The 13,961-nt window shown below is 34.5% G+C and overlaps 1 protein-coding gene across 1 annotated transcript in view; it reads right to left on the reverse strand.

The window, feature by feature from the left end:
* Window positions 1–13,961, reverse strand: part of Smp_161520 (cadherin-related) — a gene marked incomplete at both ends in the record, with an annotated part of 47,318 nt that overhangs the window by 2,612 nt on the left and 30,745 nt on the right. The window contains one exon of the mRNA XM_018790606.1: window positions 13,530–13,754. Within this exon, the coding sequence (XP_018646121.1) occupies window positions 13,530–13,754 (225 nt within the window). The remainder of the gene's footprint in view (window positions 1–13,529; window positions 13,755–13,961) is intronic.

The following is a 13,961-nucleotide window of genomic DNA, read 5'->3' on the forward strand; positions in this document are numbered from 1 at the left end:
GGGGAGAGGGGGGGGGAGAGAACAGAACAGAACAGGACTTGAAAAATAATTAGATTAATTTTTAATAGTCATTAATTTGTTTGTTTGTTTGTTTGTTTTTTACAAGGAAACCAACTTGTAATTATCTTGTATATTCTTTCTTTTATGGTATAGTAAATGGTATAGTTAAGAAAAACTGTAGTAACATAAGAGTTAAGTATCTATGGAACTACAGTTTTAAGTAATTAAAGAAGATTATTTATTATTTTACATCTATGCAGTTCATATAGAATGGTAAAACGATATTGAACCTAAATTTGTAATCAAGTTCACATAAGTATCTAAACATATCAGATTTTATTCAATCGTAAATGGTTGTAACCTGTTCAATAAATTAGTACGAATATAATCTATTTTGAATAATAATAAAGTTTCAATTAACAATTTTAGAAGCTTTAATAGTTGAATTCATGATTCGATCTAAGATAGACCACCACTGAAAGCCCGAAAGTACTGAACGGTTAGATCTTCGTAGTCTGGGACTCCTCAGTAGTACACACATACGATCCCGAATGCTGGATTTTCTAAAGTTTTAGTGAGAAGCCATAACTAGCGGAGTCTAATCCATGTTGAGTGGATATAGTTATCCACATCAGACAATGAGGAAAGGGTTGTGCAAGATCATAGATCGACGTTGAATGCCTGCCCAGTGGTCTGTACTTAAAGCATTCATGCTCGAAACCCAAGGTCCTAGGTTTGAATCCTATGTGCGTGGTAGGGGATGTGCAACGTTGAGGAGTCCTACACTAGGACGAGACTACCGTCCAGTATTTCCAGGTTTTCAATGGTAGTCTGGCTTATATCGACAAATGAGTTCAACTATTAAAATAACTACAATCTCCAAAAACCCCATTCTGATAATTTTAGAAAAGATTCATTAATTAGTCCTACATTACAAAGTTTGAATACACAGTCAGTGTAAAGATCAATAGATACATATATTATCACACGGTATTAGATGTTTTGTTCATCCTCTTTAAACTTTTAGTGCGAATAAAAATTCCTGTCGTGGAATTCCAACTCCAAATGTAGCTCTTCTAGAGATACTGTCGATCCAAAGCCCCCACACAATAGTTGGGCATGGAGTCGGCAATCCCATCCCGTAGAAAAAAATCTTGCTAAAAAACCGCCAACCAGAACAAACAATCTAATCCATTTAAACTCTGCCCTCCGAGTTCAAGGAAGAATTATGACCCCTCAGAATGAAAGCCGTGATTCCTCGGAAGTCACGAGACCGATGACCCTTCTGACAACCAGAGCAAAAATTAATATAAATACATGAAAAGACCGGACAATGTGACAGACCGGGAAGACTATTCAAATAGCAAAAGAACTTAGAGGTGCTCAGATGCAGTGAAACACATTGGACTCAAACTAGACAACAAACGCTACATACGGGAGATATGCTGCTGTACTCCAGTCACGAAGAGGACAATGCTCCACACACTCAGAAAGTTGCTCTAATGATGTCCAAAGCAGCATAAAATGAACATGTAGGATGCGAATCTCACAGATCCAGAATGATCAAAACATCATTCAAAACAAAGAAGTGGGGATCACAATGAATGTTATCCAATGTTACACACCTACCAATGATAGCAATGACGATAATAAAGATCAGTTCTAATAGAGGCTGCAATCAATCATAGCGAATTATATTGATGGACAACACAGGATATGAAGATATCATGGAACGACATGGAATAACTAAGAGAAAGGATCGAGAATGGTTAGATATTTGCAAATATATGTGCATTCAACAAATTGGTTATCGACATCATAATATTTCCTCACAAACGCATACACAAATTGACATAGATCTCACCAGATCACACCACAGAGAACCAGCTAGATCATATTTGAAACAATAGGAAATATGAAAGAACAATGGAATAAATGAGAAACCAGGAGAGGAGCTGATATAGCTTCACACCACCACCAACTAGTGGCTGACAAGATGAAATGAAGCTAAAGAAAAACTAGACAACTGGTGAAACAGCATAACAAAGTTTTAATACAGTCTTCTTACGAAATACTAACAAACTGAAAGAATCCAAGATAACTGTCAACAACAGGTTCCAAGCTCTACAGGGTCTACTGAAAGAAGAGGAATCTTCAATGGAGGACAACTGGAAAGCGATCAAAGGAGCATGAACTTCAATGTGTCAGGGGGTTCTAGGTCGCAAGAAGCATCATCATAAGGAATGCATCTCTATGGAAACCTTGGACAAGACTGAAGAAAGGAAGAACAACCACACAGCAATTAACAACAGTCGAACACGAACAGAGAAATCCAAGGCAAAAACTGAATACAGAAAAGCAACGAGCAAGTAAGGTGGGGCACTAAAGCCGACAAGCAGAAATACATGAGAGAACTAGCGACGATGGTAGAAAAAGCTGTAAGAGAAGGAAATATGAGACAACTATATGATACAACGAAGAAACTAGAAGGGAGATAAGGTAAACTGGAGAGACTAGTCAAACGCAAAGAAGGAAAGACAATCACGGAGGTTCGAGAACAGATGAACAGAATATTTCGAGGAACTGCTGAACAGACCAGTTCCATTCAACTCACCGGACATCGAAGCAACATACACAGTCCTACCTGTAGATGTCACTCCACCAACGACGGAAGAAATCAGCATGACTATCAATAATGGAAAAGCAGAACGACCTGACATTACGACAGCTGAAGCACTGAACTCAGACATTAGCTGAGAAGATTGTCAACATCATCTGAAATTCATTTGACTGACCACAGTGCAAAGTGGTGCATGGAGGACAGCTGACAGATGCATTTCCAGTAAGGACCGGAGTCGGACAAGGTTGGTTACTCTCTCCCTTTCTCTTTCTTCTGGTGCTCAACTGAAATATGAAGACCTCGACATCTGAGGGGAAGAACATAATACAATGGACATTTCAGAATCAATTAGACGATTTGAACTTCGCAGATCACCTAGCCCTTCCATCTCGTACACACGGACAAATACAGGCGAAGACAGCAAATGTAGCGGCAGCCTCTGCATCAATAGGCCTCAACATACACAAAGAAAGAAGCAAGATTCTTAAATAAAACACTGAGAACAACCCAAGTCAAGCCAATCCCACTCGATGGCGAAATTCTGGAAGATGTGGAATCTTGCGGATCATCACCGATGAACAAGCAGGATTCGTTGCAGATGTAAAGGTGAGGATTGACAAAGAAAGGGCCTCATTTCTACAGCTGAAAACATATGGAACTCAAAACAATTGTCAACTAATTTGAAAGTGAGAATCTTCAATGTGAACATCAATACAATTATATGGTACGGAGCTGAAACATGGAGAACTACTATGACCGTCATCATAAATGTCAAAATATTTATAAATAGCTGTCTACGCAAGATATTCAATATCCGTTGGCCGGATAACATCAGCAACAGCCTTCTGTGGGAGAGGACAGACGATATTCCAGATGAGAAAGAAATTAGGAAAAGGCATTGAAAGTGGATAGAACATATATTATGGTAATCACCAAACTGCATCACGAAACAAGCACTAACTTGGAATCGTGAAGTGAAAAGCAAAAGATGAAGGCCGAAGATTACACTACGTCAGAAATTGGAAGTAGACATGAAAAGGATGGATAGCTCCTGGTCGAGGGGTAACAGGCGTTAGTGAGACATAGAATTTCATGAAACATTTCGAAATATAGACGAATTTTTATTGAATATCATCCAATCAGTAAGGATATTATTAGTATTTAATCGGACACATTGTATTAAAGTCATACGATAAATACAGTAATTTTTTTAGCCAATATACCATAATAAAGTGTTAGAAAGATTTATATTATACGACAAAATCTACATTCAGTGATAGAATTGAATGTTTGTTCTCACTTGCAAAATAACTAATCATTAAACTAAATTATCATTGGTTGATAATTGAAAATATAAAAAAATTGATGCTTCATTTCTTTTTTCCATAAGACATTCACGATAAATGACTTTTTTGTTTCACCACGAATGATTTTCCAGAAAAAAGGAATATATGATTATTTGAAGGGGGGGGTTTATGGGGATTTTACTAATTTTATATAATTGGAATCATGAGTTAATTGAAACTAGACAACCATGAAGAACCTAGGAGTACTGGACAGACGTTTCGTCCTATTTTGAAACTCCTCAGCAATGCGCATCCACGACCCCGCCTCGTGAAATTCAAACCCAGGACCTGTCAGTCTCGCACCCGAGTACTTTAACTCTAGACCACTGAGCTGGCATCCAACGGTGTTAATGTCTAACTTCAACCAATCAACGAAGTGGAGCAACCATTCAACGTTGTCTTCAGTGAGTTGATATCTCCCAACAGACCTGGTTGAACTTCAGTGGTCACTGCTTCTCACTAGAACTCCAAGAAATACCTCATGGAGCCAGTCATCAGTGAGCATATGGTTATTATTAGAAGGGGGTTTTGTGGAGATTTTAGTAATTTTATATAGTTGAGTTCATTAGTCAATTGAAGCTAGACCACCATGGAATTTCGTGGATTGGTTGAAGTTAGACATTAACACCGTTGGATGCCAGCTCAGTGATCTAGTGGTTAAGCGCTCGCTAGGCGAGACATATATGATTATTTGTTTCCTTTTTTTTAAAAAAAGTCTACTTTAAGTATAAAATAAACTATTTATTAAATGAATGTACCAATTTGGGTTCAATTTGTATTTTCAATTTATATATAAACAATATCATGGAGATTATTCATAATTGTATTTAACCTTATTTTACCATACAGTTGTTAACCTCATTAATGTTTTTTTTCTTTTCTCTTAGATACCGATGTACATATATAGTTTGGTATATATTTTCTTTTACACATTGTACATAAGTTACACCGTCACAATAATAATAATAATAATAATAATAATAATAATAATGGTAATAGTAATAATAATAAAGTGATATTTGGCAAACCCTGACATTTTAATGAAAAACTTCTATATTAATGAACATGTATGAAACAGTTTTATTGACCCATTATTCCCATTTATATATATTGTAAATAGGAATTTATGCATGTATGGGTCATTCCATGTGTAACACAATATAATTTATACATATTTATGTGTATTATTTTTTCTGTTTGTTTTTAGTGAAGGGGGAGAAGGCAAGAAAGAGGGGAAAAGCGTGGTATAATGTAAAAAAAAAACAACAAAAAAAAGTTAAGTGTGAAAAGGTTACCTGTTTGTTTAGAAAGGGGGGGATTAATGTTTATTAAGTGTCTATCAATGATTTAATAAGGTCATATTTCTATATTGAAATGTTAGAAATCAAAATGATGCGATATGAAAATTACTTCAAAGACTACTGATATAATTTATAATATGAATATATCGAATATAATTGGTATTTTGATGTTTAATGTTTTATTATAAGTGATAGTAAAGGTATTCAGCTATTTCTATTTTTAAGGTTGGCTAATGTAAAGTGATATATTATTTAGACAGAAGAATACATTATTCTATACAGTATTAGGATATGTTGAACATCAGGGATTCTTGGTTGCTGACGTTATATCACATCTATCATTCCAGTAGACAATATAATACGTGATCGTGGATACGCAATGTTGAGTAGTCCCATACTATGTTGCTTTGGCTTCAAAAGACTCATGAACTCAACTATAAAATCTATATTTTGTTTGTTTGTTTCTTAAAAGACGTTTTTACTATAAAGTTATGAAAACTGATGTAAGTTGACGACCACCTTTTTCGAAATAAGAAAGAAGCTATATCTGATAGCTTATGAATAAAGAGACGCATAAGTTTCATGTAAATCGGTTAGACTTACAATTTATAACTTGACTGTAAATAAAGGCTTTTTTCGAGTACAACTATTAGTTTACCTGTTTGATCAAGTTGATGGAGATTAATTCGATTTCAATAGATTTTTAGTGACGAACAAATATTATCGGTATATGTGTTGCCAAATTAAAATACTGAATGGATGTTGCAATTGTTCACCATTTGCTGTTGATTCGCGTACAAGATTATGTTTTAATAAGAAGCCATGACTGATGGAGTTCATTCATACTGAGAGAGATATAATTGTCAAGATGGTGTCCAATGTTTGTTTCGCTATATTACTGAAATAACTTAAGTTGGTATTATCGATCAATCGATTCAAACTCAGTTCTCTAAAAAAATGTATTATCTACGTGACATAAAGGTCCTGAGTTTAAGTATGCTTCCTGTCACGAGGTGTTCAGAAGTTCAAATAAAAAGAAGTAACATTTATTTGCATCTTTCTGGTTTAAAGTACCTCCTCAGATGTTGTTGCCATTTGATAGAAACTTTCCCCCAAGTTTCTCATATTCTTTTAAAAGAATGTCAACTACTTGTCACATTCTATCATATATCTACCAGATTTTGCTAACCCATTATCAAATTATCCAAAGGTTTATAAACAGAAATGGAACGTGGCTAGCAGTGGCATCCAAGACGCGCGTTCCGTCCCATATAGGACTGGTGGGCTGAATGTGCCTGCATCCCAGTACGGTCCGCTTCAATCGCCATCGTGTAATCCACTTAGCTTCTAGGTCCAGATAGCCACTAGCTTGTGCAATGGGGTGAAATTGAACTCATCATTGTGTTGATTATTTGAATGTTCCCATTGGCGTTACGACCTCAACTAATCACTCTACTGCACAGTCTAGTGGCTATCTGGTTTTACTAAATAAGTGGATTACGCAATGGCTTTTGAATTGAGTCCCAGGGTGGACATCATTTCTGTGACGCAGGTACATCTAGCTGACAAGTCCTAAATAGGATGAAACGCATGTCATGGATTCCACTGTTAACCATCATTTTTCTCTTATTTTATTGCTTGTAACTTAAGTCAATATCGAGTCGATCCGTACATGATGTACATATGCACAGAAGGGGCTTTGTGGAGAATACAGTATTTTTTATAGTCAATTGAAGCTAGACAACCACGGAAAACCTGGAAGCACTGGACGTCCGTTTCGTCCTATTGTGTGACTACTCAGTAGTGCGTATCCACGATCCCACCTCGCGAGACATTAATACCGTTGGATGTCCTGGGTTCGGATCTCGCGAGCGCGGGGTCGCGGATGCGCATTGCTGAGGAGTCACACAATAGGACGAAACGGCCGTTCAGTGTTTCCAGGTTTTCCATGGTTGTCTAGCCTCAATTGACTCATGATTTCAACTATGAAATATACATATGCCAATAAGAGACTTATCAATTGCAATTGTAAATGTCAGCTGGAAGATTCAAACAATCAATACAAAAATGGATCCAAAGGAAATTATTTCTTTTGAATAATAAGCTATTATCCAGCCTGTCATCAAATTGGCACCTTATATTTATATATGAATAAATGTTAGTGAGATACATTTAGTGATAAATGTTTATATTAGTTTTTAAAAGTATAAATGAAAATACATTTACTTAAGTAACTATTAACTTGTTATTATAAAACATTATAGATCTGTTCTAAGTGTCATTAATCAAAACATACATTATAATATTATATTGAAATCTATAAGCTGTCGAAATACTTATCATTAATTTAATGTTACCTAATGTGTCTCCATTAATAATAAGTCTAATGGAATATTTTCACAAGTACAAGCATGAGTCGATTGAAGCTAGACCACCAAGGAAAACCTGGAAGCACTGGACGGCCATTTCGTCCTATTGTGGGACTCCTCAGCAGTGCGCACCCGCGACCTCGCCTCGCGAGATTCGAACCCAATGGAATAGACGATATTACGTAAGATTCATTTCTTTGTATGGTATATAGAGAGCTTAATTTAATATTCTGTTCTTGAATTTGAAATAAAATAATTCACACTATTTAAGTTTCTTTTTGTTTTTCTAAGAATGAAAATAATCACAATAGGACGAAACGGATGTCCAGTGCTTCCAGGTTTTCCATGATGGTCTAACTTCAATTGACTCATGATTTAGACTACATCAATAGTTTTACGTCAGTGTGTGGCTATAACCTTTTCACATAGTTAAATGAATTCAGGCCGTAATCTGTATATCCACATGTATATAGAATAGAGAAGAGTTGTAGCTCAGGACAAGGGTTTTAACAGTATCTCATCCTCTAAACTGGACCTTTCAACTGAGAAGAGCTAATTGTCTTTTTGAATAATATTAGTAGCGGTTACATCAAATGGAAGTGAACTTTGTGATTGTTCTATGATCTTTAAATTGTGTAGTTATGATAACCTTACTTATGGCTGATTGCCTTTGTAGGTTATATTGTCTTAATCCATGCAAGCTTTGTTAGTTTGACCTCACACCATATAATTGATTGACCTTTTCCTTATGGAGTGATAATTCAAGTCTATATCAGTGTGCTTATAGATCATACAGTAACCTGAATATTATGCTACTAGAAACCTACTGCAATGCTTGAAACTTTCTCTATCCATAATTTGACATTTTAAAATTTCTTTTCTTCATCGTCAGTGTGTTTTGAAATAAATGATAACATTTCGTGTCTTATCACTGATAGTTTTCATTATTACACATGTTAGTAAGGAAGAAGTCCAAAGTTCTGAACATACTGTTGATGCCAAATATTTTGTAGGTAATGCTGCATTTACTTTCGATTCTTATTGTGGTTTTTGGTTTACATAGATTGGGATGATGTGACTATGCTGGCCCACAAACGATATTGGTCTAAAATGATTTCGTCAATCTTGTGGTAATTTTCGTATATGACAGGCCAACCTGGTTTCTGGTTTCCGAGAGTCCTGAAGTGTTGATTTCTTAGATCATTTTTGATGAAGTTATGCTTATAGCCAGTTTTATGGAAAACGTATGTGAAATGAGTTTTATCTGAAATTTGCACACTCAGAGTTAGTCAGTATGTTTCGGCCCTTATAAACATTATTTATATGCAACACTATTAGTGTTTTGTTGGGTTACTGTTGTTGTGACTTAATGTCTGATCTATATGGTTCAATTTTATCTAAACTCAATCACTTAATATTGTTTGTTTGGATCTTCCCATTGATGCTTAGGACTGCAACTGGTCGTTCTGAAGGACGATGAAAGCTCCACGACCAAACCATCCAGCTTAGTGAACAAACAACTTTTAGAATTCATTTTCAACCAGGTTTTCAGTTATCATAATACTAGAATGCTTTTGGGAAATTTTAGGATGACTAGTAATATTTATATATAGTATTCGTCACTAATTGACGTCACTTAGGATATAATTAAACGTTAGGCAGGTACTGAGTGTTCACCAAAAGACATGAACGTTTTGATTTAAACCCATGGATCGGTCCTGAGCGACAACTGCTAAATGCTCGCATAGTTAATAGATTTGTTACTTTTATATCTTTTATTTTTTCGTGTTAATATGTTAATAAAATGTCAGCTTAATATAATAAACCGAAGTTATTACTTACGGAGAGCTGAATTTGGTAGGTTTTCTTGACTACTGAAGAATTTTTAGAATGAATATAAAAAGTCAGAGTGTTGTATGATGTCCCATCTTAGCTCTTTATTGAAGATTTCAATTTCTTGAAAAGTCTTTTAAAATTTTCCTTAGATCAAATGTTCAATTATGTCTTTCTTTAACAACAGTTGTTTTTTCGGAGTGACAATACACAAGATGAGGAATAAGAAATCATATTTTATGTTTTTTTATTTAATAGATTTAACGAACTTTGGGTGATACGGGCGGCCTGCTTAAACATCTGGGCTACCTGTTTCCCGTCATCTATATATTTCAACAAGTTATCTAATATTGGTTGTTTTAATACATCATTATGGCTATTAAGCACATAACCTATTCCGGTGCGTTTCTGAAAACTGTACAACCTTTCGCTGTAAAGGTTACAAAAGGCCTAATCAGAGATGTCGTGTTTGCTGGGAACATGCAGCAAAAAGAATATACATTATTCATATGTCGATTGACTGAACTGCTGACATCCAACTGGCGATCACTGAATGTTTATCATCAGGAGCAACGAAGAAATAAGAAAAGTAAACATGTTGAAATACTTTATGCTGAGAATTCGATTTTGTACCAAATAATATACTATTGAATAAAGCTAATAATAATAATAATCATATGAATTCAAAAATAGTGGTACTGATCATATACGATCGGTGTGATATTAATCTTTCATTAATAAAGATTGAATAAATGTAAATGTTGCCCAAGTCTAAAAAGTAATGTTCTTAGTTAAAATTTCACTGATTACTGTCGTTATAAATTATAGTGGAACGTCTATGTTACTGAGTTAGATCTTCAATATACTTACGATTATCCACTGATGTACAATAGCTCACATGCCGATGTCATAATATGTAAATTAAAGATTAGATGTTAACTGAAAATTCCAAAATGTTACCTATCTCTTTAATTCGAAATACGAACGAATACAGTTCATTGTAGAAATATCTTAAAAATTTGCGATTATTCATCTGACTACAATATATACATATATGTGGAAATAAGCATACGTTTCTAATTTTGAAATCACTACACAAAGATTTCTAGAGGGAAACACGGGATACAGTGGACAGGCAGGATGCAGGTGGACGATTTAGACCTCGCAGATGATCTGACTCTTCTATCACACATGCAACGACAAATTCAGGAGAAAACGACCAGTGTAGCAGCAGCCTCAGCAGCAGTAGGTCTCAATATAAACAAAGGGAAAAGCAAGACTCTCCGATACAATACAACATGCACCAATCGAATTACACTTGATGGAGAAGCTTTGGAGGATGTGGAAACCTTTACATATCTGTGCAGCATTACTGATGAACACGGTGGATCTGATGCAGATATGAAGGCGCGGATTGGCAAAGCAAGAGCAGCATATTTACAACTGAAGAACATCTGGAACTCAAAACAATTGTCAACCAACACCAGGATCAGAATTTTCAATACAAATGTCGAAGCAGTTCTACTGTATGTGTCGGAGATGTGGAGAACTACGAAAGCCATCATCTAGAAGATACAAGTGTTTATTAACAGTTGTCTTCGCAAGATACTTCGGATCCGTTTGCCAGACACTATCAGCAACAAGCTACTGTTGGAGACAACAAACCAGATTCCAATGGAGCAATAAACCAGGCAGAAGTGCTGGAAGTGGATAGGACATACATTGAGGAAGTCACTCAACTGCGTCACAAGACAAGCCCCAACATGGAATTCTCAATGTCAAAGGAGAAGAGGAAGACAAAAGAAATGGAGACAGATATGAGAATAATGAACGAAAGTTGGATAGAACTAGAAAGGAAGGCTCAGGACCGAGTGGATTGGAGAATGCTGGTCGGCGGCCTATGGTCCATTAGGAGTAACAGGCATAAGTAAGTAAGTAAAGTAACCAAATATTAAAATAAATTAACTGGATATTTTTTGGAAATGATTAATGAGTTTACTTTCAAAACAAAATTTTAAAAAAATTTTCTTTCTTTTTTTTTATTTTAGGTAATTTTTTAAAAATTTACACTTGACATTATATTATTTATATTACTCATGATACTCATTTATTGTTTAACGAAATTTAAATTACCTCCAAAATGTTATGGCGGACATTTTGAAACTAGTGACTAAACAATTGGAAACAGAATATTTTTTTTGTTTTTTTTGTTTTAATACATTTGACATTTGATCATATTACTAGTTAACATCAATTAGGTAAAAGAAGTTTATTAATATCAAAGAAACTTTCAGTAATTCATTAATTAAAAAGCTTTTTCTAATTTTTTTTTTAATTTTTTAATTTTTTTTATTCAATATGACAGATAGATTTTGTTGTTTTTCAATTTCCCTTTAAAAATATAAAAAATGAATTTTATATGATGAATGAACTTATCCTGATTATAATTTAGGATAAATATTAGTCTCATTGTATCCATATCATTTGACAGTCATAATTATTAATTAATTAGATTTATTATTTTTTTTTATATACAAAGCGGAATTACGAATGAATAAATATGATATATGAGGCTTTGATTGGGGGAATTACGGTAACCAGTACTTTATATATGCATAACTAGGTAAATGAGAATTAGTCTAATTAATAAAGAAAAAAGTTATATATTTGTCTATCTTATCTGCCGTGGTTGGGGGGAACTATTAAATGAAGCGTATTTAAATTTATCTCAAATAGATTTATTTAATATTATTTTATTGTTTTATTAAATAGAAGCAGATATGAAAAGAACGAATGTTAATTAGGAAAGAACTGGAAAGGATTGTTCAGGATAGGGTTGGATGGAGAAAACTGGTGTGCGGCTGAAGCTCCTCCTGCACGAGGGTTAACAGGCATAAGTAAGTAAGTGTTATTATATTCAAATTTCAGAGAGATAAAAGTTTTTTAAGAGTTGTGTATAGAAATTTATCTTGTATTCAGTTTACAATTGATTTATATGTATCTGGTATCTGGTCTCTGTCTGATTTTTGATCAACTCAAATGTAAATGCTTATTAGATATTTGTAGATAACATTTAGTTGAATGATCTATGGTAAATAATACAGTTTGAAAATACTTTTATTCAGAGATTGTTGTTTTATGAAAAGTGACTAGGAATTGAGGACCAACAGATATTTACTTCACATTGTTACGATGAAGAGATTTTGGAATTTTCAAAGTTGAAATCATGAGTCAATTGGAGCTAGACCACCATGGAAAGCCTGGAAGCACTGGATGGTCATTTCGTCTTATTATGAGACTCCTCAACAGTGCGCATCCACGATCCCGCATTCGCGAGATTTGAACCCAGGACCTACCAGTCTCGCGCCAGAGCACTTAACCGATAGACCACTGAGCCAGCATCCAGTGGTGCTAATGTCTAACTTCAAACTATACACTTGACTTTTATAGTTTACATTAAAAATTGATATTAGATAATTATTGAAAACTAAGAGGTATTTGACAGCCTTTCTAGTTCTAGTCCAAGACTTTTAGTTAACATGCATCCACGACCTTACCGAGGTACGAATACAGGAGCTTCAAGTCTCGCGGTGAGCGTTTAATCGTCAGACAGTGAAGTTAGCATCCAGTGGTCATCATTTCTAACTTTATATAAACTTGAGACTTCTCAACAGTGAACTTTTGTGACTCATTGTGTGATGTAATGAGGTAATCATCAGGAGTTATCATTGGTGATTCTCTTAATCTTGATGTGATTGAAACTCGATTTTCATTAGAAATGTTAATGTTATTCACTTAAAAATAAGTGATTCTTTTATTTAATAGCTTGTAGTAATTAAAACAAAGTAGTTGGATACATCGTATTCGCTAAAAGTTCAGTAGAGTTCTTTTTAGCAATGTTAACAATGAAAGGAACCAGGGTCTTATCTATAGTTACACTTTTCAATTTAGTAATATTACTGCACCTCAGTCAACTAACTTTTGCTTACCTAACGAAGAATTTGCTAGAAAGGACTTTATTAGTTAATACATATATATATAATCATATGGATAAACTTACTTTGTTTCTTTTGGCACGTAAACAGTATTGTTACCAATTGATGGAAAGATAAATTGTGGTGTATTATCATTTACATCTAATATATGTATTAAAACAATTGTTGTAGATGACAATTTCGGTGTACCTTGATCTTCAACACGAACTGTCAATTCATATAATGGATATAATTCACGATCTAATTTTGATCTACCTAAATAGATTTGTCCATCTTTCGCAATAAAAAATCTATATAAAAGACAATGAACAAAAATAAAGCGATACCATAAACCACATAAATAAATAAAGATTCTTCAAACACTCAGTAATCAGTATTCCGAGTAAAGTAACTTTCTTACTTACTTACGACTGTTACCCCTCGTGGAGGACCATAGGCCGCCCACAAGCATTCTCCATCCAGGTTTTCCATAGTGGTCTAACTTCAATTGACTCATG

Source organism: Schistosoma mansoni (genome assembly GCF_000237925.1).
Source record: "Schistosoma mansoni, WGS project CABG00000000 data, supercontig 0049, strain Puerto Rico, whole genome shotgun sequence".
Classification (NCBI taxonomy): domain Eukaryota; kingdom Metazoa; phylum Platyhelminthes; class Trematoda; order Strigeidida; family Schistosomatidae; genus Schistosoma; species Schistosoma mansoni.